Source organism: Sinocyclocheilus grahami, unplaced genomic scaffold, assembly GCF_001515645.1.
Source record: "Sinocyclocheilus grahami isolate Dianchi unplaced genomic scaffold, SAMN03320097.WGS_v1.1 scaffold5.1, whole genome shotgun sequence".
Lineage (NCBI taxonomy): Eukaryota > Metazoa > Chordata > Actinopteri > Cypriniformes > Cyprinidae > Sinocyclocheilus > Sinocyclocheilus grahami.
In genome coordinates, this window is record NW_015505184.1 from 3,492,261 (window position 1) to 3,519,064 (window position 26,804).

Consider the following 26,804-nt stretch of genomic DNA (forward strand, 5'->3'; position numbering starts at 1 on the left):
GGCCCGTGTTGAATGCTGGGATTACTCATCTTGCATTACACGGACAGAAAAGCAGCAAGGTCAAGAGGTTTTATGCTCCAAATGGAAAAATACAACCTTGTTACCTGTTTGTATCGTAGTCCAAGACCATGAAAGGTCAGAGTTGCATTGACTCATGTGAATGTTGAACGAAGCCACACAGTGCGAGTAGCACACAGTGCATCAAACACACGTCCTCCTCCCAGCTGTCTCTTACATGCCATCAGAGCGTGGCATCAGTCCATCCACCATTGTGTGACAGCACGCTGCCTACACAGTGATACTGATATTACTTTACAGCGAGTCGAGCAGGCATCGATCCATGCATCGCCAGCATATTGCTGTGAGTGTAATCTTTCACTTGTATGAGTGATGATGGATGTTAAATCATCGTCACAGCCGTTACTTGCCGACATTTATTTTTATTTTTTTTAGAGTTCTAGCAGATTGCTTTTAAAAAAAAACGTATATAGCATTGCCTGGCAATAAATTAATCATCAAGGTGTTTTTTCAAAAAGTTGCACTTTCTTTCCAGAGTTTTATTGTGCGTAAGTTTGTGCGTTGAGACCAGCACAGCATAATCCTTCCTCTGGAGGCGCGTGGACCCCTGGCGCCCAGAAACCAGATGAAGAGCATGCGCGCTCCCTTGTGTGCCCTGCAGACTGTCTGTGGCTGTCACTCATGCCGTCCCGTTCGCCTTCCACTGTAAAAGCAAAGTCCTGTTCCTCACTGACTGCTCCTCCTGTTGCCATTAACAGGTCAAGTTCTTTCAGGCGTGAAATGTCTGCCTGGAAATGCATGTCATTCAATAACCTCAGTGTATAAACCCAAATCGGCTGAAGTTATAGTATGTATAACTTCAGTGGATAGAAGAGCATATGATTTCTTACCATGACGGTCCAGTGCAGCTTTATTGATTGAATTTCTCTCCTCTGAATCTCAATGAGTGACCACCTGTGAGTGAGGTATATAGGGACGCAAGAGCTACATTTGAAGAGGAAGAATGATTTGACCGTAACAGATACACTGCAAACTTGACACATAGGAGTATATAAAACTTCACTGATGCTTCGGTTGGAGCATCATGAAGGAGCATGAGTGTTATTTTTGGCTCACTTGGTTGCTAAAACATGAAAAAAATAACTTTAAACAATTCTTAGAAGTGTATTCTGACCAAACAAGTGATTTTTAGTGGTTAATAAGTGAAGTTAGTCAAAAACAATATAGTGTCACTGCCTAGAAATGGTCTGTCTGTGTATAAACTTGTTTGGTGTGCTGGAAGAGAGAGAGACTTTGGAACCTCAATCGAACTGTTATGAATAAACAATGACCCGATCCCCATTCATAATGTAAGTGTACTATGGAGGGTTCATTCCCTGGTCAGGAGGATGTGCATTCAGTCTGAAATAACCATCCACCGCCCACAGATCCTGCCGTTGCTTTTTTTTTATGTTGGTCTGTGAATGGAGTGGCAGTCCAATGATTCAGGATCCTCAGATGTACTGATAAAAAACTGAAGTGCTGGCACCTCATATGGGCTAATATAAACTACCATTCAAAAAATTTTCATTTTATTTTCTTTAAATGTTTAAATTTAAATGTTTTTTAAAGTCTCTTATGCTCACCAAGGCTGCATTTATTTCCTCAAGTAAAATTATGCTGTGAATCAATAATATTGTGAAACATTATTGCAATTTAAATAACTGTTTTATACACACACACACACACACACACATATATATATATATATACAATATATACAGTATATATGTATGTGTGTATATATATGTTTATACAGTATATGTATATATGTATGTGTGTGTGTGTATACTGTATATATATAAATAGAGAGAGAGAGAGAGAGATGGTATTGAGATGACAGGGGGAAAAAATTTCCTAATTAAGCTGAATTCACCCTAAGACTCACCAAACCAACAGCTTTAATTTACAGGTCCTTATAGGACTAACACAGAAATGTGGTTTGTATGATGTCATTCTCACTGGACTGTTTTGGGCAATTTATGTAAATATATATACTGTACATTACTGCAGTCTTCAGAGTCTCATGATTCTTCAGAAATCGTACTGTCATCAATGATGAAAACAGCAGTGCTGCTTATTTTTGTGGAAATCATGATTTTTTAGGATTTTTTTGATGAATAGAAAGTTATAAAGAACAACATTTACTCATATTTGCTCATTTACTCATTCATTTTGCATATATAAATTATACATATATATACAAATTTAAAATGTATTTAAATTAATATTCCTTATTCCAAATATTTGAATAGGTTGCCTGAACTTGCCTCAGTTGTTTGTAACCCATAATGTTAAATTGTCAATGGTTAAATATTAAAGGTGAAGATCAGGGATGGATCAAAGGCCGTTTTTTAGGTTGATTGATGCAGTTAAAAAAAAGCTTTAAAAATATGATGCAACTTGTGACAACAAAAGTACAAACAAATCTAAGCGCTCTGGCTGTTTTCCACTACCTGATTGGCAGGTTAGGGAAGCACTGAGCTCTACACTGTGCCAAGGGATGATGCACTTGTGAGTGTGTGTATGTGATGGCCAGTAGCGGCGATGGTTGGGGAGTTTAAATGAGACAGTGATGAAAAGGAGGCCCCTAGCCTGAAGAGAAGGAGAAAAATGTCAGCAGGAAGATAGGATGTGCACAGCTACAGGCCTCAAATCAGCATGACCAAACCAACAGCTTTAATGCATGGGGCTGACATGTAGGCATGTGCTTTGTATGATGTCATTCTCACTGGATTGCTTTAGGCAGGTGTGTGCATTGTGTGTATTTAGCTTTCCAATTATAGATCTGAAGTCTTCTGGCCTCCTTTTAAGTCTTGCAATTTCATATGGACTTTTTAAATACATGTTGAGTTCATGTTTGGTTCATTATCATTACTTAAAAGGATACTTCACCCAAAAATGAAAATTCTAAATGAAAATCATTTATGCACCCTCATGTTGTTCCAAAACCATAAGAGCTTCGAAACATTTTCTTTGCATTGAAAGTCCAGATAACCAAAACTCAGAAGATTCAAATAGGTCACAAAAGAGTTGAAAAATGAATTTTAATCCAAGTCTTGTAAAGAGATATCATCACTTTATATAATGAACAGATTTATTTTAGGCTGTCTTTATGACCTTTTGGATCCTCTAAGTTTTGGTTTCCTGGACTTTCAAAGGGGGAACAGAAACCTCTTAGGTTTCATTAAAATATCTTAACTTGTGTTTAGAAGATTAACCAATGTATAATTGGTTTTGAAAGAAAATGAGAGCGAGTAAATGATGACAATAATTTTCATTGTTGGGTGAACTGTTCCTTTAAATTAAATTAAATTAAATTAAATTAAATTAAATTAAATTAAATTAAATTAAATTAAATTAAATTAAATTAAATTAAATTAAATTAAATTAAATTAAATTAAATTAAATTAAATTAAATTAAATTAAATTAAATTAAATTAAATTAAATTAAATTAAATTAAATTAAATTAAATTAAATTAAATTAAATTAAATTAAATTAAATTAAATTAAATTAAAATTTCTGATTTTGATTTATTATTGTTATTTTAAATTAGTATTAAATAGTTTAATTATTATACAACTATTATTGAGCTAACAAATCATTCAGTTTATTAAAAAGATAAGAAAATAATCTGTTAATTTATGACAATTTTTGAATTTTTTTTGTTTTTTTTTACACCTCTGCACATGGTGGTCTTTGACTGATATGTGATCTGAATGTATGCATGAATCATTATGATTTCCTCAAGCAATTTAGCTTTTTTATGTTACCACCCACCCCTCTGATTGGTGTAGTGCTGAGATGCAGGAATAATCCAATCAAGGCAAGAGGATGCACATCAACATCTGTCTAATCCCATTCTGGATGGGGATTTGGTAGATAGCATGCTTTAAGCAGCATGCAGTAATATGATGCAGTGGCTGGCCAGACCTCTTGGACTCGTGGTTTCAGGTGGACCGTATAAGAAGGGGATACATATTGCAGAGACGGAAACATAGACAACCCATGGCTTATCTGAAATCCAAACAACAGCCATATGAGAGGCCTCTCTTAGTTTGGCCTTTAGGGTGAGTGGTGGAAATGCCAGGAGACTGTTTTCAAGCGCAGGCCTCTTCTGAAGCCCACTTATCTGATAAAGAAGCTGGACAGACGCCCACTCTTAAGGTCAGACGCAAGATCATACTGCGACCCTGCTGCTCTGCACCAGGTGACTGCGGTACTTTTGTCATGGTTTTCTTTTGAATCAGTCACTACTGATACTATGGCAGAGCCAGAGAACACCTAAAGACTTAATCTGCGATTATTGCTTCATTTAATTTTTCGAATAGTGTCTTTACTTGCGCCTTTGGGTGAACTGTGTTTCATTTAAGAGTATCATCAGCGCTTCATGTTTTTAGCTCTGCTATCTGTTGAGGATCTGCATGAATTGTATTCTAGGCCTACACATTGCAAAGGCAAGACAGTATCAAAAAATAGGCCATGGTTTGATACCGTGAACATCCAACCTGACACATCTAGAACAGTGTTTCCTAACCGTTTTATCTTACTTAGCCACACAGTGCCATCACAGCTTCATTGACACCAAACCAGAAATGTGCTTCTGTTAACTCATACTTGATATCACCCTGAATGATTATAAATATTATTAAAATGATCATTATTGCAATGATTCACTAAAAAAATCAATACTATGGATGAGTATAAGACTTGAGCTTCCTCTGTAATAGAAGCAGTCTGATAAATATACTGTAGTATCCATTATTCATTCATTCATTCAATCAATCAATCATTCAAATTATTTGTATTTTTTACAAATGATGTTTTTACAGTTATCATTATTAATTATTATAAATTATTTTGACTGCCCTAATATTTTTGAAATCATTACTTCTGGTTTATGTATGTATGTATATATATATATATGTATTTATTTATTTTCTTAATTCTTTAACAATTATGAATTATTATAAATTCTTAAAAGATTTATTATAAATGATCTTGACAGCCCTAACATTTTTGAAGTCATTACTTCTGTTTTATATACTTATTATTTCATTAAAAAATAATTACATTTTAAAAACATCTAAAAATGTTTTATTATTATTATTCATTATTACATTAAATTATTGTAGTCTTCTGACAGCTCTAATATTTTCAGTCATAAATCCAGTTTTATATATGTATTTACACAAAAGTATTTTTAAAAATATTTTTATGCCTACAAATTAATTGTATTTTTATAAATATTTTTTTATTATTCATTATTATAAATTCATGTAATCTTTTGACAGCTCTAATATTTTTAAAGTCATAAATTCTGTTTATATATTCAACAGTATAGATTAAACAGGTTCAACATTTCAAAGTGCTTGAGAAACACCGATCTAGAGTAAGCATGAAGGAATAACAGGTGGGCAAGTTGTTGATACAGTGTCTTCTATACATTTATATTCAAGAAACAAACACAATACCTCAAGGCATGCTGTTTCCGTCTGATATGAGTGTACTGCTCCACATTTACCTTAGTGAATTATTTTTTTCTGTCCATAAGCCTTGTAAACTCATTGCCTCTGAATTGATTGAAGTCGGCAAGTAGTATACTATAAAATGTACATATGTTTTGCATACAAATGATCAAAGTACAAACTGTATCAGACAGAGGGGGCGGCAGCCACTCTCAAAGAAATCAATGACAAAGCATTGTGCAAACAAGACTATATCCCCCATAAGCATTTGTACACATTGTGTTTTAGTTTTTTTCCTTCATATTCAATGAAAATACTGTTGATTGCCAGTGGATTTGGGGAAGCCCTCTTGTTAAGGTGACAGCCAAGCTGATGCAGTGCTCTTAACTTACTGTTAATGAATCTCTGGGGAGAGAGAATAAGTGTGTGTAAGTGGAAGTGTGTGTCTGTTCTTGGCTGGATGCCTATTAGGGTCAAAGGGTAAACTACACAGTGGGGATTTCTCTGGAAAACGCAGGGACGGGTCACTTGGCAAAGACACATCACTGTGACTGCAAGCAGATGCCTTTAGCATCACACTAACCCACGGGCCACAGTAACACACCTCAGACTGAGAGACCTTAACACCATTCACCACCAATCCATTACTGTTAGCAGATGACACAGCGCTTTTAAAAGATCTTTGTGTCGCAGTCGCTCATTATGAGTGTGTTTGTCACATTCAGCCTTTTCTTTTCCTGTGAAAGCAGCGGGTTTGTTCAACTTTCTGTGTTTTGTTGCAAAGAGGCCAGTGTTGCCATAGCAATTCCTACAGATTTCCAACCTTTTTGTGAGCAAGACTTTTTAAAAGTGAATTTGTTTGAGATTATTGCTGCAGCTGGTCGAGTTGGTACCATAAAATATGGATTTGATTTCAAAATGACTAATTGGTGTTTGAAGCTAACATTTTTAGTAAGTAGGCCTATGATAAATTCTTCCAGTACAGCAAGCAAAATTCAATTTTCCTAATACCCATGTTATAACATGTGAATATAGTAATAGAGTTTTGCATATTATGTAATATAATCACTTTTAGTTTCTTTGTTAAATGTCTGTATATATACTATTTGAGGGTATAGAAGAACTGTAAGCTCATCTGTATTCTTTACCTTACTGCAAAGGTGCATATTAAAAGATTTAAATTTACATTTGAATCATAGGAGGAAGATTAGAAAGGTAAATATAGAAGTGATAATTCGTTTAAAATAGCTCCGTTTTTGCATAGGAACTGTTTCACTTTATTATAAGCAAATGAAGAGCTCTGTACGCCTAAAGGGGCAGAAAGACCCATGAAGAGGTGAGTTACTTCCAACCGCAGATGTCCTCACCGAGATTCACTCACAAAACCTTTAATAATTTAGTTTCTTTACTTTCTTTTAATGTAATAGTTACAGGCACTTTCCATTTATACAGAACACTTTGGTGTCCCATGACTTTTTAAAAAGCGTTGTAGACACACATCCCGTGTTTTTGTTGTGAGAACTATTAGATAAAGTATGTTATCTGGCATAAAGGGTAGCTTGTTTTAAAGACATCACATGTCTGTAGTCCCGTGTTAAAATGGAAATCTTGGCCTGTCCCACCTAAGAGATGTTAATCTACAGTAAAAAATGTATTTAACATTTAAACTATATTTTCATAATTTTCACAGTCTGTTGAAGTAATATTCTTTTAACTGTTGTAAAAACTATTTTTAATTTTATTTTTAAGTTTCTAATTTTTAAGTCGCCATGCATCATTTGGTCTTGTAATTTACTATTTTATTTGTTTTTAATAAAAAAAAAATTGACTTTTTATTTTTGATGTTCATTTATGTTTATATCTATAAAAACCTTTAAACTATTTGCAGATATTGCAAACGAAAAAAATAAATAAAACATAAACATAACAAAACATTAAAATATATCATTTAACTTCCTTTAGTGTTAACAATTAACAGTAAACACCTTCGTTCACTGATCATTTGTTGAAATTAAATAAAAAAGATAAAGATGCAATTTTGTGTCCTATTCGTGGTCTGCACACATTATAAAGGATTCAGTATTTAACTATTCAAATTACAATGACATAATGTTCCATTTTTGGTTGAATCATTTTGAGATGTTGTGTTGAGTCATCAGCTTTGACATTAAATAATATAATTCATCAGCAGTTCAAAACGGTCCATCCACAGCAGATCTTGTTTACAAAACAGCACAGAGACCAACATAGCCTGGAACAGTCTGTCCAGTTGTAAGGTCATGTTGAAAAGAAAAGCAGACAAAGCATTGAGATATTCTAGCTGTCTGTCTGTCGCAGAAGCTGATTCTGCCCTGCCATTGAGAATTCAGTGAGAGAGGTTTTAAACGGGTTTTCTTTGTGTCTCGCACAGGTACTTCCACACCATCTATCTGGGCATTAGGAGCAGGCAGAGCGGAGAGAATGACCGCTGGAGGTTCTACTGGAGGATGGTGTACGAGTTTGCTGACGTCAGCATGCTCCACTTACTGGCCACATTTCTGGAGAGCGCACCTCAGCTTGTGCTCCAGCTCTGTATCATCATACAGACTCACAAACTCCAGGCTGTGCAAGGTAACACAACACAAGCACACTTGAACATCTTATGGACTTCCATTGTTTTTCGATCACCTAAAGGGGCAGTTACATTTACCATTGCTCTCTGAAATCCAGTCATGTCAATAGGAATCTCCATGTTCAGGAGTTCCCCACACAGATTTGCTGCTTGTGAGCTGTGCTTCATATATCTTATACACTTGTTTTTGCCCACAAAATTTCACTGAATTATCGCTAATGTAACCACACTTCAACTGAACCCCTACCCATAAACATAACCCTCACAGAAACCCCTGTAAAACACTAGATTTCAATATAAACATAACTTGACAAATTTATAAGCCCTGAATAGTTGATTCCAATCCTATCTCACGGCAATTCGTACACATTTGACAAGGTGGCAAATTCGTACAAATTCGTATGACCATACTCGTACGAATTCAAATGACTTGTGAAAAATCTTAAATATTTTATGAGGTGGCTGGAATTTGTATGAAGGACTACACCTAACCTCGCCCCTAAACTTAGAAATTAGCCAGCTCGTAAAATATATATGAATTGGCCGTGAGACTTTGTTGATTCTAGTCAAAACTTTACACTGCAAACTAATTGTGAATAATGAAGTGAATGTAATTAAAGTGTTACCACCGCAGCTGTTGGGGTGTGTGCTGAAAACCAGCCTAAGGTGGTTTGCTGGTCTTAGCTAGCTAGCTTAGAACTGGTTTAGCTCATCTCTTACCCTGTTTTTGTTTAGCTGGTCTCCCAATCTGGCAAAACTTATTTAAGCTGGTTTAGCTGGATGACCAGTTGATAAGTGTCCAAATGCCCTTTAAAACCAGCGAAACAGACCAGCCTAACAAGTTTAGTGGGGCTAGGAGAAAAACTACCCACCTGTTTTAAAAGCTACACTCTTAAAAATAAAGGTGCTTCAAAAGGTTCTTCAAGCGATGCCATAGAAGAACCATTTTTGGTTCCACAAAAAACCATTCAGTCAAAGGTTCTTTAAAGAACCTTTGACTGAATGGTTTTTTGTGGAACCAAAAATGGTTCTTCTATGGCATTGTGAAGCACCTTTATTTTTAAGAGTGTACCCACCTGTCTTTTTCAACAGAGATCCCAACATTTTTTTGTCTTCTTTTTGGATACTATCACAATGGTGCAGCTGCCATACTTCTTTGTAAGGGTGAGGGTAGGACATACTGAGGAGAGAGAACTCCCAGGTTTACTGTCATCCTTCACTTTATATATCTCATCCTGTCCATATAAGAGTGATGGAGAGGGACAGAGAGTGAGAAAAACTAATTTGCCACTGAACATAAAAGACTGCTGTGAGGGAGTGAGGCGGAGTGCTTTTTCAAGAGTGTTGCCCAAAGTAAGCAATTATTAAAGAAAAGCGAGTCTTTAAACGGACTGTGCAAATTATACAGCTAGGATAGTTAGAGGATAGAACTAGCACTGTTCAGCAATCAACTCATAAAACTCAAGTTTTGTTCACCTTTTGATTATACTGTTATAATCACTTGATGTTTTAAATCCTGTTGTGACCGTCTGATGCAAGCAGGTCTATAATACCTGGAAAAAGCTATCTGTTAACATTCCCATTGATTTTAATGAGAGTTACTTTGCTGACATATGACCCTTTGGAAGAATGTGATTTGGAATTTGCCATCTTTTTTCTAGTCTCGTGTAGCCAGACCTTCAGACTGATGGCTGAAGGTCTGGAATCCATGGCAGCTTTCATTGGCCAAGGCCCGCACAGTTCGTTTCGTTTCAGCGTCACGTTTAAGGGCGTGGAAATGTCGGCACAATAACAGACAGGTGTGTAAAACTCTCGGACGTATTTTAAAGATTCTGTGCCACGAACTTTAAATATTTCACATACTTTTGAAAATCCAGCATTTAGTTGATCCTGATAAGCGCTCATCTTCACAGTAAACACGAGGGCTTCCTTCTTTCGGGAGGGAGTTTGGCGCCACGGCATATTTGTTTCCATGCGGAACGTTAAAGAATGCGACACACACGTCTCTCGGAAATCCTGTATAATTCAACCAATCCGATGACGACTTAGAAACTCCTGAAGTGTTTCCACTTTTGTGTGTCATATGCATCAGACGTTCAGCCAAAGTTCCATCACTTCCGTGGGCATGACGTCTGAGGCTGAAACTATCTTTTTTCTAATCACCAAAGCCTGGTTTCAGCCAACCCCTTAAGGTAAGAAATCCTAAATTATTTCTTGTCACTAAGGCCCCGTCCACACGGAGATGTGTTTAGCTGTATATGCATACATTTTGTATCGTATAGGCGTTTCGTCCACACGGATCCGGAGTTTTGGGAGAGTGCAAATTTTTTGAAACCGGGTCCTAGAGTGGATAAATCTGAAAATGCCACCCTTGCCTTTTCGTGTGGGCAGCGAATTTTCTGAAACGATGATGTCATCAGCCCACGTCTTGCCTCTAGTCAGACACCGCTACGTCACGTAAGAGCCGCACAGGCTGCATTAAGACCTCACTGAGCCCCGGGGCTATGACTTACTGCAGAGCCCCCCATCACAATAATGATATATATAGCTTAAAATAGGATTTTTATCCAATCAAAATTTTTGATGCATTGTAATTTCATAATTCTTGTTACTAATTCCAATATCACAAAATAAAAAAAATACTAGTCTATGTAAAAACAAACTTACTGAAGACAAGTAAACAGTCATGAATTACAATAGAACAAAGAAATTGACCTACAAACACTTAAAGCACTGATTTTCTTCCTAATGTTTAATTTTCATTATTGACACAAATGGCAACAGCAGCTATATTAGGCTATAAGTTATGTTGTTGTTGTTCTAAACCTGTATGAGTTTCCTTCTGCTGTTGAATGCAAATGTATACTATATTTGGAACAATACTGGTAACCAAACAGTTTCTGTGCCCCCATGACTTCCATAGTATGGAGAGAAAAAACACTATTGGAGTCAACAGGGACCAGAAACTTCCTGGTGGTTATGAATATTCTTCAAAATATCTTCTTTTATGTTGAGGAGAACAAAGAAATTCATACAGGTTCAGAACAACTTGAAACTGAGTAAATTATATTATTTGTATTGTGTGTATTGTGTATTTGTATTGTGTGTAAACTGATACTATAATATTAAAATTTTTGGGTGAAATATATCCCTTTAAAATCTCATCATATAATGCCAGGATCTCATAATAGCCAACTAGTGTACATGCTTTATCTTTAACTATTAACGTTCATTTAAGACACATATGACTGTGTTGATGAGGAGACAAGCATTTTGACACATATGTGTATTCGAACGTTTAAACACAAGGCGCGAAAAATAACTAGTTTAATCAGGCGCTGTGCGAGCAAGTGCGCTCCGCGCGTATCAGAAACCGTCTTAACGCGCGCATTTACCAAAATGAATTTTGCCCCACTGTTTAATGTCCCTGAACAGTTAAATTAGTTTTTAAACCACAATGCTTAAAATGCGTTTAAATTAAAAGATTAGGCCTACATCATGACGCGCAAAATGAATTTCTCAACCCATAAGTGAATATAGGCTACGAGGCCTATAGAGTTTGTTCAAACACAAAATATTGAAATTGGAAACTTCCACATCATTGCATTCTGTTTTTATTCACAATTTGTACAGTGTCCCAACTCTTTTGGAATCGGGTTTGTACATCTATCAAGTTAATCAAACTAACCTAAAATCTGTAGGGATGATAACGCTGTGTTTTTATCTGCTCCATGTGTATGGTCCATTTGCGGTTCCACAACTCCCACTCCATCATCAGCTTTAGTAAAAGAAACTAGCTTTGGATTTTAGTGACTAACTCATGTTTTCCCCTCTCTCCTCATTTTTTTCTCTCACTATTTTTTTTTTTAGAATAGTTGACATTTTTACTAATCGAAAATTGTTCTTTGCATGACCGTTTCTAGATTTCACCAGAATGAAGTGAAGAGAGGTGAATGCAGATATTCGGCGCAGCGATCACCTGATAGATAGGCTACGTGCACAGTTCGTTCAAAAGTAAAATATATAATAAATGCATTTGACTGGTAAACCAAATTCAAATGTGACATTTTAATCTCTAATGGTAATGCATGGAATTTACGGAAAAGCTCCACTAAATAATAGCGCTAAAAAGTGAGGGGCGTGGTGGGGCTTTGGCGATCGGCGCTACCGATATCCGTCAATCTACTCCACAGCCAATCACGGGCCCCCTCCTTGCTCGGGCCCCGGGGCTTCAGCTCCACCTAGCCCAATGGTTAATGTGGCCCTGGTAACAGCAACAAAAACATGAACAAACACTGAACGATTGTCTTTTTACTAACTAACATTAACAGATTAATAAAATGTATTGTTCCATGTTCGTTTGTATACCGCGTGCAAGGTTTATGCGCATAGTCCAAGTCTTCTTCTCCGTTTTTAGTGTATCTCTGTGGCAGAATTACAGCGCCACATACTGGTCTGGCATGTATACTACATCATTTTGTGTCGGTTTCATGGTTTCATGTGGACGCAGATATTTCTTGAGACAAGGGGAAAAAAGATCGGATAGGGAAAGCTCTGACTTCGTGTGGATGTAGCCTAAGGGTTTTCTTAACTTAAGAGTTCTCTGCTCACCCTAGAGCAGCAGGAAAGTGACGTCCTGACAACACTAATTGGTTAATGGACCACAAAATCACTCACAGTCCCAAACTCTTCACAATTGTAACTCTTCTGGGCTGTGACGTCAAAGGCAGCCGACATTCCTACGGTGGCCGAGAAGTGCAAAACAAATCACAATTCTGAAAACAAAATAAGAAATTACAAACGCAAATGCAAGTCTAAAAAACAAAATAACAATTCAGAAAACACAACAACAATTCGGAAAACATTATAACAAGTCAGAAAACACAACAACAAATCAGACAAACCGGAAGAGGTAGGTATGGTTTGAGACAGCGCCATTGGTTTGGGATTACTCACCGCTGACTGGACGAGACATCTGTCAATCAACGTATACAGGGAAGAACCAGCCGAAGAACAGCAGAGTCGTGGTAGAAAGTTCGGAGATGGTATTAAAGTAGCTCAGTTTAAATGTATTGTATGAATTGCCCTTACTATGGAATTAAAAATACGGAGTGTATATTTACATTTAGTTAAAAGTAGCTGTTAAACATCAGCTCCAGTGGCGTAGATGGATAAGCGTGTGTCGTTGGCTGTAATTGTGTTTTCTGACTTGTTATAATGTTTTCTGAATTGTTGTTGTGTTTTCTGAATTGCTATTTTGTTTTTTAGACTTGCATTTGCGTTTTGGAATTGTGATTTGTTTTGCACTTCTCGGCCACCGTACATTCCTATTATAGATCATTTTATGCATTTAAGAGCCCCCCACAAAATATTCACTGGACAAACATCTACCACATTGTGGAATATCTGCAAAATGCATTTCTTTAGAATATATGGCTACACTCTCAGACAAAAATGCAAAAATGTTACCATTAGGGGCACAACAGCTCATAAGGCAGCACCCTCAGAGAGAAATCTTTCTTAGTAGTACCTTAAGGGTACATATTACTACTTGAAAGGTAGGAATATGCACCTTTTAGGGGAAGAGATGTTCCTTTAACGTTACTGTCACAGTGACAAGTTGTCATACACTTACATGTACAATTAATGCACATTTTATTTCTGAAAGTATACTTTTGAATGTCCTATACCAGCAGTAACTACCAACAATGCTAACCAATCCTAATCCCTTGGTCTGTTACTTATATTATACAAAAATATTCCAAAATCAGATCAAATTCTCACATAAGGATATGTTTCCCTAAAGCATCGTTAGCCAGTTATGGTCACAAGTTCTGTCGTCACCTACATATACTTACAATTCAGTGTTTCCCAAAACCATAGTTCCGATGAACATTTGCAAACAGCGTCACAAACTTGTGTAGTTGGAACTACAGCTCTCGACCTGTGGTTAGAAGCATAGTATATTGTTAGTTAACATGTGGACCCAAAAACTGGAAAACAAAAATAGCATAGCCATCAGATGCCAAGTACGTTATTTAGAGCAATTAATTTGATCTCGAAATGATTCATTAGCAGAAGTTATTTCTCCAAGTGATGTAATCAAAGACAATTATATATTGTTAAACCATGTGCAACAATGTTTTGGGAAAGAGTTGTGACTAGCAAATTTCTCCAATGATGCATCACACTAGTAAATAAGCAAGAAGTTATGTTGTTGTTATAAGGTTTTTATCAATCTATTGGGAAACAAAGCCCTGTTGATAAGGTAATGCTAGATTTATACTGACAAATCTTAAAAAGAGGCAGTTTGTGGTAGTTAAACTAGATATCCAAGTACAGGATTGTATATACTTTGATTAATTATTTATATCTGGGATAAAATCAGCAGTTATTACGTTTGGAAGTACATAAATTCTTTTCACTTGTGCACTCACTCAATGTTTAATGAACAATCATTTACAGAGACTACTGAGATTATTTGAATTTTGTATTTTGTATTTTTTTAGACCTGCCTATTATCGTGGTATCATCGATTATTTAAATGCCATAATAACTCAACAAACTTGCTTTACATATCGGTCTCTTCCTGTATAAGTGGGCAGCTCTTGGATAAGAATAAGTGGACCGGGTTATGTAGTTTCACGGAGCCGGATTTTAAGAACAGAAGATAATCTGTTGTCATGTTTCTCATTGCTACTAAGAACACAAGGGTAGATTTATGGGACATTTTAAAACCTTCAGTTTGACATTGTGGTGACCTTTCAGTCAGCCCCCATTAACCAACAATAAAAAATTGTCATGTTACCAGAGCTGTTCATAAATGACCATTCTGTTGATTTGTGCTTTTGTGCTTTGTGGATTGCAGAGCCCTGCCTAGCAGTTAAAGCTTCAGCGCCTTTATGTGCTGTCTTCTGTTCTTCATAATCTTCCATAAACAAAAGTGCCCAGGGACTGTCAGAATTTTCACCCATCAAGGCTGAGAAATGATTTATGAAAGCAGGGGTCCTGGGCTCCTAATGCAACAGAGCTGTGAATATCCTCTTTTTCTGAGCGTGAGGATCTGAGCGTCTGCGCCGGGTGACAGTGGAAGCCGGTCTGGAGGCAGTTTTGCTCGTGGTGTTTGGTAGAGCAGAACAGAGAGCCGTCTGATGCTCCAAACTCTTTCATCGGAGACTTTCCTTTGAGATTTGTCGCTCTTACAAGTCAAAAACTACATTGAACAAAGTGTAAAAATTTAACCCAGCAGTACAGTCATAATTCAAAAGTCTTCTAAATAGACAAAACAACTTGGGTACCATTTGATGGCAGATGCGCAGTGGTGAAATGTAGGACGCATTTGATTTGTGTTTCTCTGACTCAGGCTGTCCCTCATTCGCTCTGCAAATGCATCCTCCCTAACTTTATCAGCAACTGTCGCAGTAAAAGACGCTGTCAGTCAGTAAAGCAGTATCTTTTCTCACTATTTTCCCTTACGTAGCTTCTCTTTGGACCCCTGCCAGAAATAAAATCTCTCTACCTGCTCACATAAATAATGGGCCACTCAGCCATAACCATTTCCTGCAACACTTCAGCATAGGAAAAAGCCTTGCGCATAACATGCACCCAGTGTACTGTTTTGTGAACTACAGGAAGCAACACTTTCTCTTTAACTATTGTTCACATTTCAATCATTTTTGTCTGTATGCCATAAACACAAATGTGTCCCCTGTCACACCATTACATTTATTGTACTAATTTTGAATATTTTCTTTTTTTTAATGATATAAGTTATCACTGAAGCATCATAAGAATCAACATTACGTTGTATTAGAATCATTAATCATTTTATGGCATGACAAATCATTTATGTGATATTGTATACATGCTATTACAGGCGAGGCTTAAAATACAGTTTTATACATTATGAAACGACTGTGTCTCCATCATTAGCATGGAAAAGGATGAAGACCCCCTGTCTTAAAACAATGTTACTGTCATTGAATTGTTGAAATAGCAGCATACAACTGAGATTTATTTTTTTAATTGTTTTAAATTGTATTTCAAATCAAAGAGCACCAATCCTTTATTCAAAGTGCTTTTGTTTTCAGTTCAGCAAAATCGTTTTCTTGTTGCTTACTGTGCACCAAATTCACATCTCAAAATTACTGATGTTCTCAAATTTCATGTTGATCTTTGCCACTAATTCTCTTTCTAATTGAATTTTGTCACTGTAGATGAAATCATATTACTGTACCACATTTTTTTTTTGTGGATTTTGGTGCAAAAACACATTTTACAGGCAAGTTTTTGGCATCTGTTTTGACTACATTTCTGTTTTAGTGGCGATCAGGTACAATTGTACAATTTTTGTCAAATCAGCCAGCCGCATGTCATGGTATTTAAAACATTTAAATGTGCCAACAGAAACTGTAATTTCAATAGATTTACAATGAGAAAGATTAAATACAAATATTGCATTTAATATAATAAGTTAGAGTGAAAAGTAAATGATTTTCTTGCAAAAGTTTTGAAGAATCTTCATGCAGCTCTTTTCCATACAGATACATGCCCTAAAAAGGACGAAAAAACACTATAAAAGCAATTAGCCCATAAAACATACACTATATTTGAGATTTTTTTTAAAGCCATACAATAGATTTCATTACTATCCTTTTCTTGTGTAAACAGATAAAATATCAACATGGAATTTTTGGAATGACAAGAGGGTGAGCAAATATTGAAAAATTATAACATAATTTTCCTTTTTTTGGTAAACTATTCCCTTAATGTGAATGGATTTGAGGGGCCTGTAGAAGTAGATGAAGAAGATACTGCAGTGATGCTGGGGTTTGCATAACCCTGCTGCTACTACACCCTACAACACACAACACAACACACACGCACACACACACACACACACACACACACACACACTGTCTATACCCTCCTCCTCTCTCCAAATTACTGCAGCCCTCTTGAGCAGGAGCAGCAAGGAGCATTACGTCACTGCTGCCGCTCTCACAGCCTCGCACGCTGGACCGTGGCAGGTTCCCGTGGCGACCGTCTCCTCTGGATGCGCTGCACGTGCGCAGGATATGAGAGAGGGAGGGAGTAATACATGCACCTTCACTGTCGTAGAGAGCATCGGAGCCATGCCGCAGGCCAGATAGCCCACAGAATAAGAATTATAGCCTGGCCTCTGTCAGTTAATTACCCTACTTTGCAAAGTAGTCATTACACCCCCTCAGCTCTCTCCAGCTACTAATGGGCCAGATTTAATCTAAGTGGGTTAAACACATAAATAAGCTATTGAAAAAAACTCACAGTATAAACAAACACTAGATAGATAGATAGATAGATAGATAGATAGATAGATAGATAGATAGATAGATAGATAGATAGATAGATAGAATCTGCCTTTGAGCCACAAATTTGAAGAGAATATTTTAATGTAATTCTTTACATTCTTTAATGTAATTCAGATGTAAGTCTGCTAATTGGTGTGTGTTTACTGTTGTAAAGACTGTTGACTACCCCTCCACACTCGCAGTCCTCCACAGAGGATGTGTCGCTCCGGGAGTGTCAACATCACACAGTCAATTCCACTGATAAGATTCTGAGCTTTTAATCGCTCTTCAGACTAATAAAAATAGATGCCCAGGGTGCACATTCTCTGTTATGAATGTGCTATCTTATGCAATGCAATCAATGTATATCTTTACCATTGATCGTCTGCTTTGTTTTGTGTAGAGTGTCCATAATGCACAGCTCATCTGAAAACAGATTGCAGAGACATGGCAAATCTGTCTGTCACAGCTTTTGATGAACGGTGAGCTTGCAGCCTCTGTGAAATGAAAATAATACTCACCTTTATTTGGACACAAATTAACACATCTTTGCACATTCATCATTTCACACGAGGACTCGTTCTATTATTCATGGCCATGGTGTTATCTTAGGAACGTGAGATTCTGCGTTTTTACTGATGCCGTCTGAAAGGAACTGATTGGCACTGAAGCTTCCTGTTATCTCAACCTCTCCTCTGCTTGCACTACAGCATTATACAGAAGGGCGATAAAAAGGACATTATTCTGAAAACTGTGTATTGTATTGTCTTGATATGATTTGGGTATGAATGTCAAACTGAGAGGTAAAGGCGAGAATATTTACACAATTAATGAGGGAACTAATGAATTCAAAGTCTGTCTTGTTATCTCAGGAACAGTTCAGTGCAGTGAGAATGTTAGATTTATTAGTCTTTTTTCTGACAAAAGAAAGAGACGTTTCAGGTTTAATATACGAGAGATCCATATGCTGCCTGTCTGGAACTACAGATGAAAGACAACACAATACTTTAGGACTGCTAAACATTTTAATTCATCATAAATTAAGAAACATAAAAAAATTTGACTAGGTTCACCTGCATACAAGTATTTTTCTAAATTTATGTTGACATGTTTAGTCCTCCTTGCATAAACTTGTATGTGTTATTTTCAAGATTAAACCTTTTTATTTGGTGTATTTTTTGTTTTTGAAAAATTATGCTCACCAAGGCTGCATTTGTTTGATTAAAAATACATTAAAAACAGAAATATTACTATAATTTAAAACAACTGCTTTCTATATTTGAATGTATGTAACATTTATTCCTGTGATGCTAAAGCTGAATTTTCAGTGTCACATGATCCTTCAGAAATCATTCTAATATGCTAATTTGGTGACAAAAACATTTCCTCTTGTTATCAGTCTTATTATCAAGATTCTTTGATGAATATTTTAAATGAACAGCATTTATTCGATATAGAAATCTGTTGCAACATTATAAATGTGTCCTTGCTAAATATAAGTAAAAATTAAAAAAAAAGAAAAATCTTACTTTTAAACAGTGTATAGTGTATTTGATGAAGATCATCACAATTATGGTAAAACAGGCAAAGTACAATCCCCCTAAAACGTATTTGCATATTTAAACCATATCTTTGCATTATATAACAGAATATCCAACCAAGTTCCATTTATTTGAAAGGTAAATTTATTTTATTTTTCAAGTAAAATGTTTCACAAAAAAATTATGTTACAGGGATAGTTCACTCAATAATGTTAATTCACCCTCATGTCCTTCCAAATTTGTATGACTTTATTTCTTCTTCAGAACACAGAACACATTAATGGGGTCCAAACATTTCCTTGTATGTTCAAAACATCTATTGTGTTCCACAGAAGAATTTCAGAAAAGTTTAGAACAACATATGGGTGAGTAAATGATGATGGAATTTTTCATTTTGGGTGAACTATCCTCTTTTTGGTGCTGCTGAACTTGTCTAGACAGTGTTACTATATTCATCTTTTATCTCAGTATCAGCATTAAACTTGATATTGAGGATAAACTGGACAGTGTGTGTAATCTTTGTATTCTGTCTCACTCACTCACAAAAAACTGATCACTCCAGCAGCTTGAGCACATAACAGTGGCTGTCAGCTCCACGAGAAAGATGGGCTTCACGCACCTGTATTCACTGCTGGCTGCTTTACTGTACTCCATCTGATGCAGATTGCTTGTAAAGCCTCCTCCATTAAGCACAAGTGAGTTTTTTGGACAACATGATGGATAACATCTCACTCATGGGCCAGTGAGTCATAAATGTGGAAAGGTGCAGTTAAGCAAAATTCCACAGAGGCTGTTTTCCCTGAAGAGGAAATAAAACAAGTCTCATCAAAATGAACCACGTCTCTGGAGTCACCGTTTACCAGCTTTGATTAGGGCCAGAGCTTGTAAACCTTGGTGTGGTGTGATTCACCAGAGGGTCTAGATATGAAATCGCAAACACATTCATCACAGGAGGGCTGCATGTGATACACACAGGAGCACGAGCCATTGACGGACACTTCCACGGTCAAGCTACTCCATTAGCCCACTTCCGACTGTATTCTCCAGAGTCATGAATATATAAAGATGTAATAACGAGATAAATGCATTTGCATGCCTTGGTGAGCACTTCCTATTCTGCGTCGGAAACCAGCATCCTATTGTATCTGGGCAAGAAGTGCTTCACATGTCAAGCTACATTTATAGCTGGTTAACATGAAATGCACTGCAGAGCACTGTTTCTTTTAGGAACGTTCAAAATTGCAAAAATATTCTGCTTACAAGTGATATTTACATTTATATTTTTCTTTGGTTTACACACCACATTTCATGTTTAATTTCAAGCTGTTCAATGACTTGGTTTCTTTCTCCTTGGTAAACACACTAACATTTGATAAAACGTTGGTTGTGATGGAAACGACATTATATTTATATATATATATATACAGTATATATGCATTTTTATAATGGATTTTTGAGAACCTAAAAAAATCTGAGTCTGTGGTAAGAGTAAAAATCTATCCATAAAAAAATTCAAAAAAGACATGGTAAGAATGAAATGTGCAAATTTGATGAAAAATTATATCTCAATACTTTTTTGTGATTTTTTTCGATAATGATAATTAAACCATATTTTGCTTAGTGTGTTTTTATGCTGGTATCTTGGCTGGTTTAGGCCTGCCACAGATAAATATGACAATAAAGTGATTAATGGATGATTCATTGAATCATTCATTCAAACAATTTGTTCAAAATGGCTGATTAATTTACATTTAAAAAAATGCTGGGTTAAACACAACCCAGTGCTGGGTAAAATAGGGACAAACCCAGCAATTGGGTTGTTTTGTCCCAGCGGTTGGGTTACTACCCAGAAGGTTGGGTTAAACATTTAAACATTTAACCCAACCGCTGGGTCAAAACAACCCAATTTCTGGGTTTGTCCCTATTTTACCCAGCGCTGGATTGTATTTAACCCAGCATTTTTTAGAGTGTAGAAACGAAGAAAGTGGCTGTCTTTATGAATGGATTTTTGAACTATTGACTCAAATGATTTGTTCGAAAACATTAATTCAGGAACAAAGCACAAATGTTCTACTCTGGCATTGTTTCAAACTATTTTCGTTGGTGAAACAGAAATATATATATATACTGTATAATATATGTCTAAAATGTAACTCAATAATAACTTTTAATAAAAAAATTTTTTTTGAACTGCTGGATAAAGTTAGGTTTGTTTGTTAATATAACATTCACGATCGCACAAACAAACGATACAGGGATATTTTTTTCATAACTTGAATTATAGGAGCTGGCACGTGTCGGTTAAAGAAATCACTAAATATTTCCAAATTTTCTTTACATACTGCACATAAATACTTTGTGTAGTTTTCTATGTGCTCATATTTCTTGGGTTGATTAACAGGGATACTTAGGATTATAATGTCCAGCCATAACCAACACTTCTCTCCTTTTATTTCAGGGATGACAGCGGCTGCTTCTCTGGTGTCTCTGGCCTGGGCTCTGGCCTCCTACCAGAAAGCCTTGCGTGATTCCCGCGATGACAAGAAGCCCATCAGCTACCTTGCCGTCATCATCCAATTCTGCTGGCACTTCTTCACCATCGCCGCTCGTGTAGTGACCTTCGCTCTCTTTGCCTCCGTGTTCCAGCTCTACTTCGGCATCTTCATCGTGCTGCACTGGTGCATCATGACCTTCTGGATCGTACACTGCGAGACCGAATTCTGTATCACCAAGTGGGAGGAGATCGTCTTTGACATGGTAGTGGGAATCATCTACATCTTCAGTTGGTTCAACGTGAAGGAGGGACACACCCGCTGCCGTCTCTTCATCTACTACTTCATGATCCTGCTAGAGAACACGGCCCTGAGCGCGTTGTGGTACCTGTACCGCTCACCGCCCAGCACAGACGCCTTCGCCGTGCCCGCTCTGTGCGTCATCTTTTCCAGCTTCTTCACTGGCATCGTCTTCATGCTCATGTACTACGCTTTCTTCCATCCCAACGGGCCGCGCTTTGGTCGTTCGGCCAGCCTGGTCCAGCTCGAGGACCCCACCGCTACCTTCACGCTGCCCCCCGAGGGCGCCACCAACTCCCTGCGCTCCAACCGCGGAGGTACGCTAGCCAGGGACGCTGATCGCGAGGCCAAGTACAGCGAGAGGGACGGTTGCGTACCCGTCTTTCAGGTGCGGCCCACCGCACCCTCCACACCTTCCTCCCGTGCCCCGCGCCTGGAGGAGACAGTCATCAAAATAGACTTGTGCAGGAACCGCTACCCTGCCTGGGAGAGGCACGTACTAGACAGGAGTTTACGTAAAGCCATCCTGGCCATAGACTCGTCTCCGACCCCGCCGCGCCTCCAATATAAAGACGACACATTGGTCCAAGAGCGTCTGGAGTATGAGACCACCTTGTAGCCTGCGCTGTGGAAACACACAAACATTAACACTTTACTTTCCACTTGAATAAACAGCAGGACTGTGGCAATAACGTTCCTTGCATACAAAGCATCTAGTCATGATGTTGATTGTCATGGACAAGCAAATCTAGGCACAACATATTTGTGGATGAATTAAATAATCAATCTTTTTTAAGCCGTTCTCTCGTTGCTTTTTATTTTGTATTACTTCTGTCTTGTCAGGGAATATCTGGGTTTCTAAAAGTCATTGCACTGGCTGATATAGACCACAAACCCCTCGGTCCTCCTCAGTGTTGTACAGACCTTCATTCCCAGAGTTGATCGTCCTCGAGCCGACGTCTCCAAGAGGACATCCAGAACACTTCATAGTTTGTCTCTTGCAGCAAATGCAAAACAAAGGCCTTTCCCTTTGAAACCAAGCATCCAGTGCAGACAAACCAACCGACTACCCACCGCACTGGAGAAACAGTGGTCCAAATATCACATTGATGGTACACAAATAAAAAAAAATGGCTGATTAGACTCGACACGTCCTTGTTTAGGGTGCTGTAACCTATTAGTAATGTTTCATCAGCAGTTCTGTACCAGTGCCAAACGCTCCACTCACACTGACTCCACGCTGAACTGTGGCTCGACCACATATTGTATATATAAACAGGGCAGCATTTCAACCATCTACTTGAATCCTGTACAAAGAAAAAAGACGAGAAAAGAAAGTATGCGATCATCACAAGAGTCCAAGCCACTTGGGACAACAAAACAGGGAGAACACACACTCGTTTTTGTCTTCGAGAGAAGACAATAGGCCAAGAAAACACTTCCTGGCAGCTCCCTTTGGCGATCCGACCTCATTCACCTCATCGCTGTGGGCTGACAAGGATCCGTTTGGTTCACAGCAAAGTGGGGGGCAAAGACCATCACAATTCATACAGTGTCCGCCAAACTGTACTCGACAGAACCTGGATGCGCGTCATCTTCTAGGTTAAAGATACAGTGTTCTTCTAGGCTGGGTCAAGTTTTGGTGTGTCTGTATCGGTACAGTAAAATAAGTTAAAGGCGCACAAATAGACTATAAATGGGGTCACTTCTCAACACATCTGGAAAGCCGGCGAAGTGTACTATTCCAAACTCTGCAGTGTAATCAAGACTTTCTCCATCAGGCTCTTCAATTGCCAACTCACGGTCTACAAATCAAATGGTCAGGGATAAGTAGTCTGCCACAGAGTACAGACTAGCTAATGTGCTCCGAATGACGCTCCGGGCCCTATGGTTCAACAAATCACATCTGCCTAAAAGAGCACTGTATCTTTAAATCAGCCAAAAGCATCCTTTATATATGAAAGTGTTGGAGTTTTAAACTTTCCGTTCAGTTGCAAGTGCTTCTTTGTGTCTTTATGTCGAATATCCGAAGGAGATGTGGAGGTGAGGAAAAATAAAAAATAAATAGAAAACAAGCACAAAACATGTCACAGGAAGGAGTCTCAGAACAATAAAGGATTTCTTTACACTTACGTTGAGAGACAAGGTGAAATTTTACTGCGACAGAAGCTAGATGTGCCTGTTGTGGATAGTTTGCGATTTTGAAAGTGTGGGAAAAAATGTTTTATGTGTAACTTTTTAATACTCTATTTTCTTTGTTTTTCTTCTTTGGTTTTTGATGGATTTTAAACGTGTCTTACAAAATGGTTGATTTTAAGGTGCACATTATTTTGCTTAATGCCATTTGACAGTGTGGAGATGACTGATCTAGGACGGTTAGATTCGTTTTGCTTCAGTTGGTCATATCTGAACTGTAATTTGTAGCTTTGAAACACTCCTGAGGTGTTGTAACGTCCTACCATTGGTGGCAAATAAACTGAAAGCATAGTTGTTTTAGCCTGCAGCAATCTGCACATTTGCAAATAAAATTGTTGCAAATAAAAAAAGAAAATAGAACAGAAAAAATTATTTAGATGAGATTGTATGAATCTACGTAGACCTGTATATTTAAGCTATTTTGCTACTTTCCTATCTTGTCAGCATTTTTTCCCCCAATGTGTCTTATACTTTAATTTCTCTGTGTGATGGATGATGATGATACTTTGTCTCTTGGCAAAATTTTCCAAACAGCCTTCTAAAAGAGTCCCCTGTAGTCAGAGCACAAAAAACTTGTGTTAGCACACTAATTAGGCAATTTTCAGATTTAAATTGCTGCACCACCTACACAAGACCATTTTTGAAGGAAGTCGAGTGATGTATCGCACACCTCTGCGATATTACGTATCCATCGTTTTCAAAAGCATCCTACGTTTTTTTTAGCTTTTCCATAAATACCATGATATTTTTGTTTCAGTGATACCCCAAGCACACTGCGTTTTGGTTCATCTGATTAAGATGAGCATCCTAATGGCAACACTTGCTGTGTCTGTGAGTTTTGGTGACATTCTCCTTTATCAGGTGCAAGGCCTCAATAATTTTTTTTAATGTTGAAATATGACATGAATTTAAAACACTCAACAAAGTGATGCATTCAGCACACGCAGAATGAATCAAGGCCTTTTCACAAAAGGCTGTGTAGATGTTTGGAGATGCGGAATAGCCTGTTTTGATGGCATATTCTCCACATTATTAATGATAATACTATTAGTCAAAAAGATTGGAGAAGTCCTGCATACGTCACAAGAGAGAAGTCAGTCGTGGATGAATTGCTTACAATAAGATCTTTAACATGTATTTAGAAAATAGAGAGTGTGGATTTTAATATTCACTGTAACAATAATCTGGCAGGGGGTTGGAATTTAGCCCAACACGTATCAAGTAAAAGCTATTCACTCAGTTTATGTGCATAGGTAGACCTACGTCTTAACATTTAAGCTAATCATAACGTTACAGCTAAACTATGTATCTTTATTTTGCACTTCTAGTTCTATTTTTCTATCTGGGTTTTTATCAATTAACCTAGAGATATCATAGTCAACCATTTCTTCGCTCTGGAAAAACTTCATACCTGTAACCTACCTCAAAGCGGTATTTTAAACAGACCACTCTCCAGCTCTAGTTGTTGATGTGGCTGACATGAAGGAATTTATTGTGATGGAGTCCCGGTGGATGAGCCGAGGAGTTGAAGGCTGCTCTGTTTATTACCGGTACATCAGTAGAGCCGAGTTCAAAAGCAGGACTTATTTTACAACTTTTCACAGCAGGAGAACATTCAATTCATGCAAGCTGATTCTGTTTTATTTGCCTTAAACAATGCTCGCCTTTTTGTGGATTCATTATCTGTAAGTGACATTTTCTGTTTGTTTCTTTTGGTTTAGTTTTAGTCATGCACATGATTGCTGTCATGCTAGTGTGATGACGTTGCATTATTGATTAGCGTACTTACTGTGCTCCCTGTTGAAAAAAACCCCAGCATATGCTAGTTAGGTATGTTTTGAAGCATGGCTGCTGGTTTGAGCTGGTTTAAGCTGGTCATGTGTTGGTTCTAAGCTGGTCCTGAGCAGGAACTAGTTGCTTAGGACCAGCACATGACCAGCTTAAACCAACTCATAACCAGCTAATAACCAGCTCAAACCAGCAGCCATGCTTCAAAACATACCTAACCACCATATGCTGTTTTTTTCAACAGGGCTTATACTGCAAGCAGAAGAAAGCAGACTGAAATGAAATTGCATATGCAGACAAACAATCAAAATGACGACCAAGATAGTCAGGGGTCACAGGCCGTACTGTTATAAGATTGTGAGCATTTTGAATCAGTTAGAAAACACTGAATAACTTAGCTGAAATTAAATGTGGCACTTTTTTATTATTCATCGGAGAAGCTTTCTTTTGTTGAATAAACAAATTGATCCTCCCTCACACGGAGACATAGATACTTACTAGAATGCCATAAATGGGGGTAAAAAAAAAAAAAAAGAAATTTACATTTAGATAAATGATAACCGGTGGTTATTTATAAAGCACGATATTAGTACAAGCACAGTAATTGAATGAACTCGGTGGCATTCAGTTCAGCATTCAGAAATGATGTACAGACTTTACTGGTATTTCAGTTACAACCGAAGTTCCATAGTGACTTGCAAAAGGCTATTTAACTGTAAATAAATGTATGCAAATGTACATGTGTAAAAGAACATTCCTCTCCGAGTCCTGGTTGTGAAGGGTGTCTATTGACTAGAGATCGGCAGTTACATATGACATAATACAGATAAAACTAGTGTGGTGTATGTGATGTAATAAATGACATAAAAAAGCAAAAAACTAACAAAAAAATGTTTATTATTGGTCCCTTAAGTAAGTTGTATCGTGTGATGAAAGTCTGAAGTGCGTAAAATGCATCAAATCTGTTATCTGATTTTATTGTAAATTGAGTAAAAACAAAAAGTACGTTACATTTTTGTA

The 26,804-nt window shown here is 37.3% G+C and overlaps 1 protein-coding gene across 1 annotated transcript in view; it reads left to right on the forward strand.

Annotated features, from left to right (window-relative positions):
- Positions 1 to 25,806, forward strand: part of LOC107584555 (XK-related protein 4) — a 58,393-nt gene extending 32,587 nt beyond the window's left edge. Inside the window, exons 2-3 of the mRNA XM_016271229.1 lie at positions 7,938 to 8,137; positions 21,467 to 25,806. Coding sequence (XP_016126715.1) covers positions 7,938 to 8,137; positions 21,467 to 22,419 — 1,153 coding nt within the window. The 3' untranslated portion in view covers positions 22,420 to 25,806. The remainder of the gene's footprint in view (positions 1 to 7,937; positions 8,138 to 21,466) is intronic.
- The last annotated feature ends 998 nt before the right edge of the window (positions 25,807 to 26,804 follow it).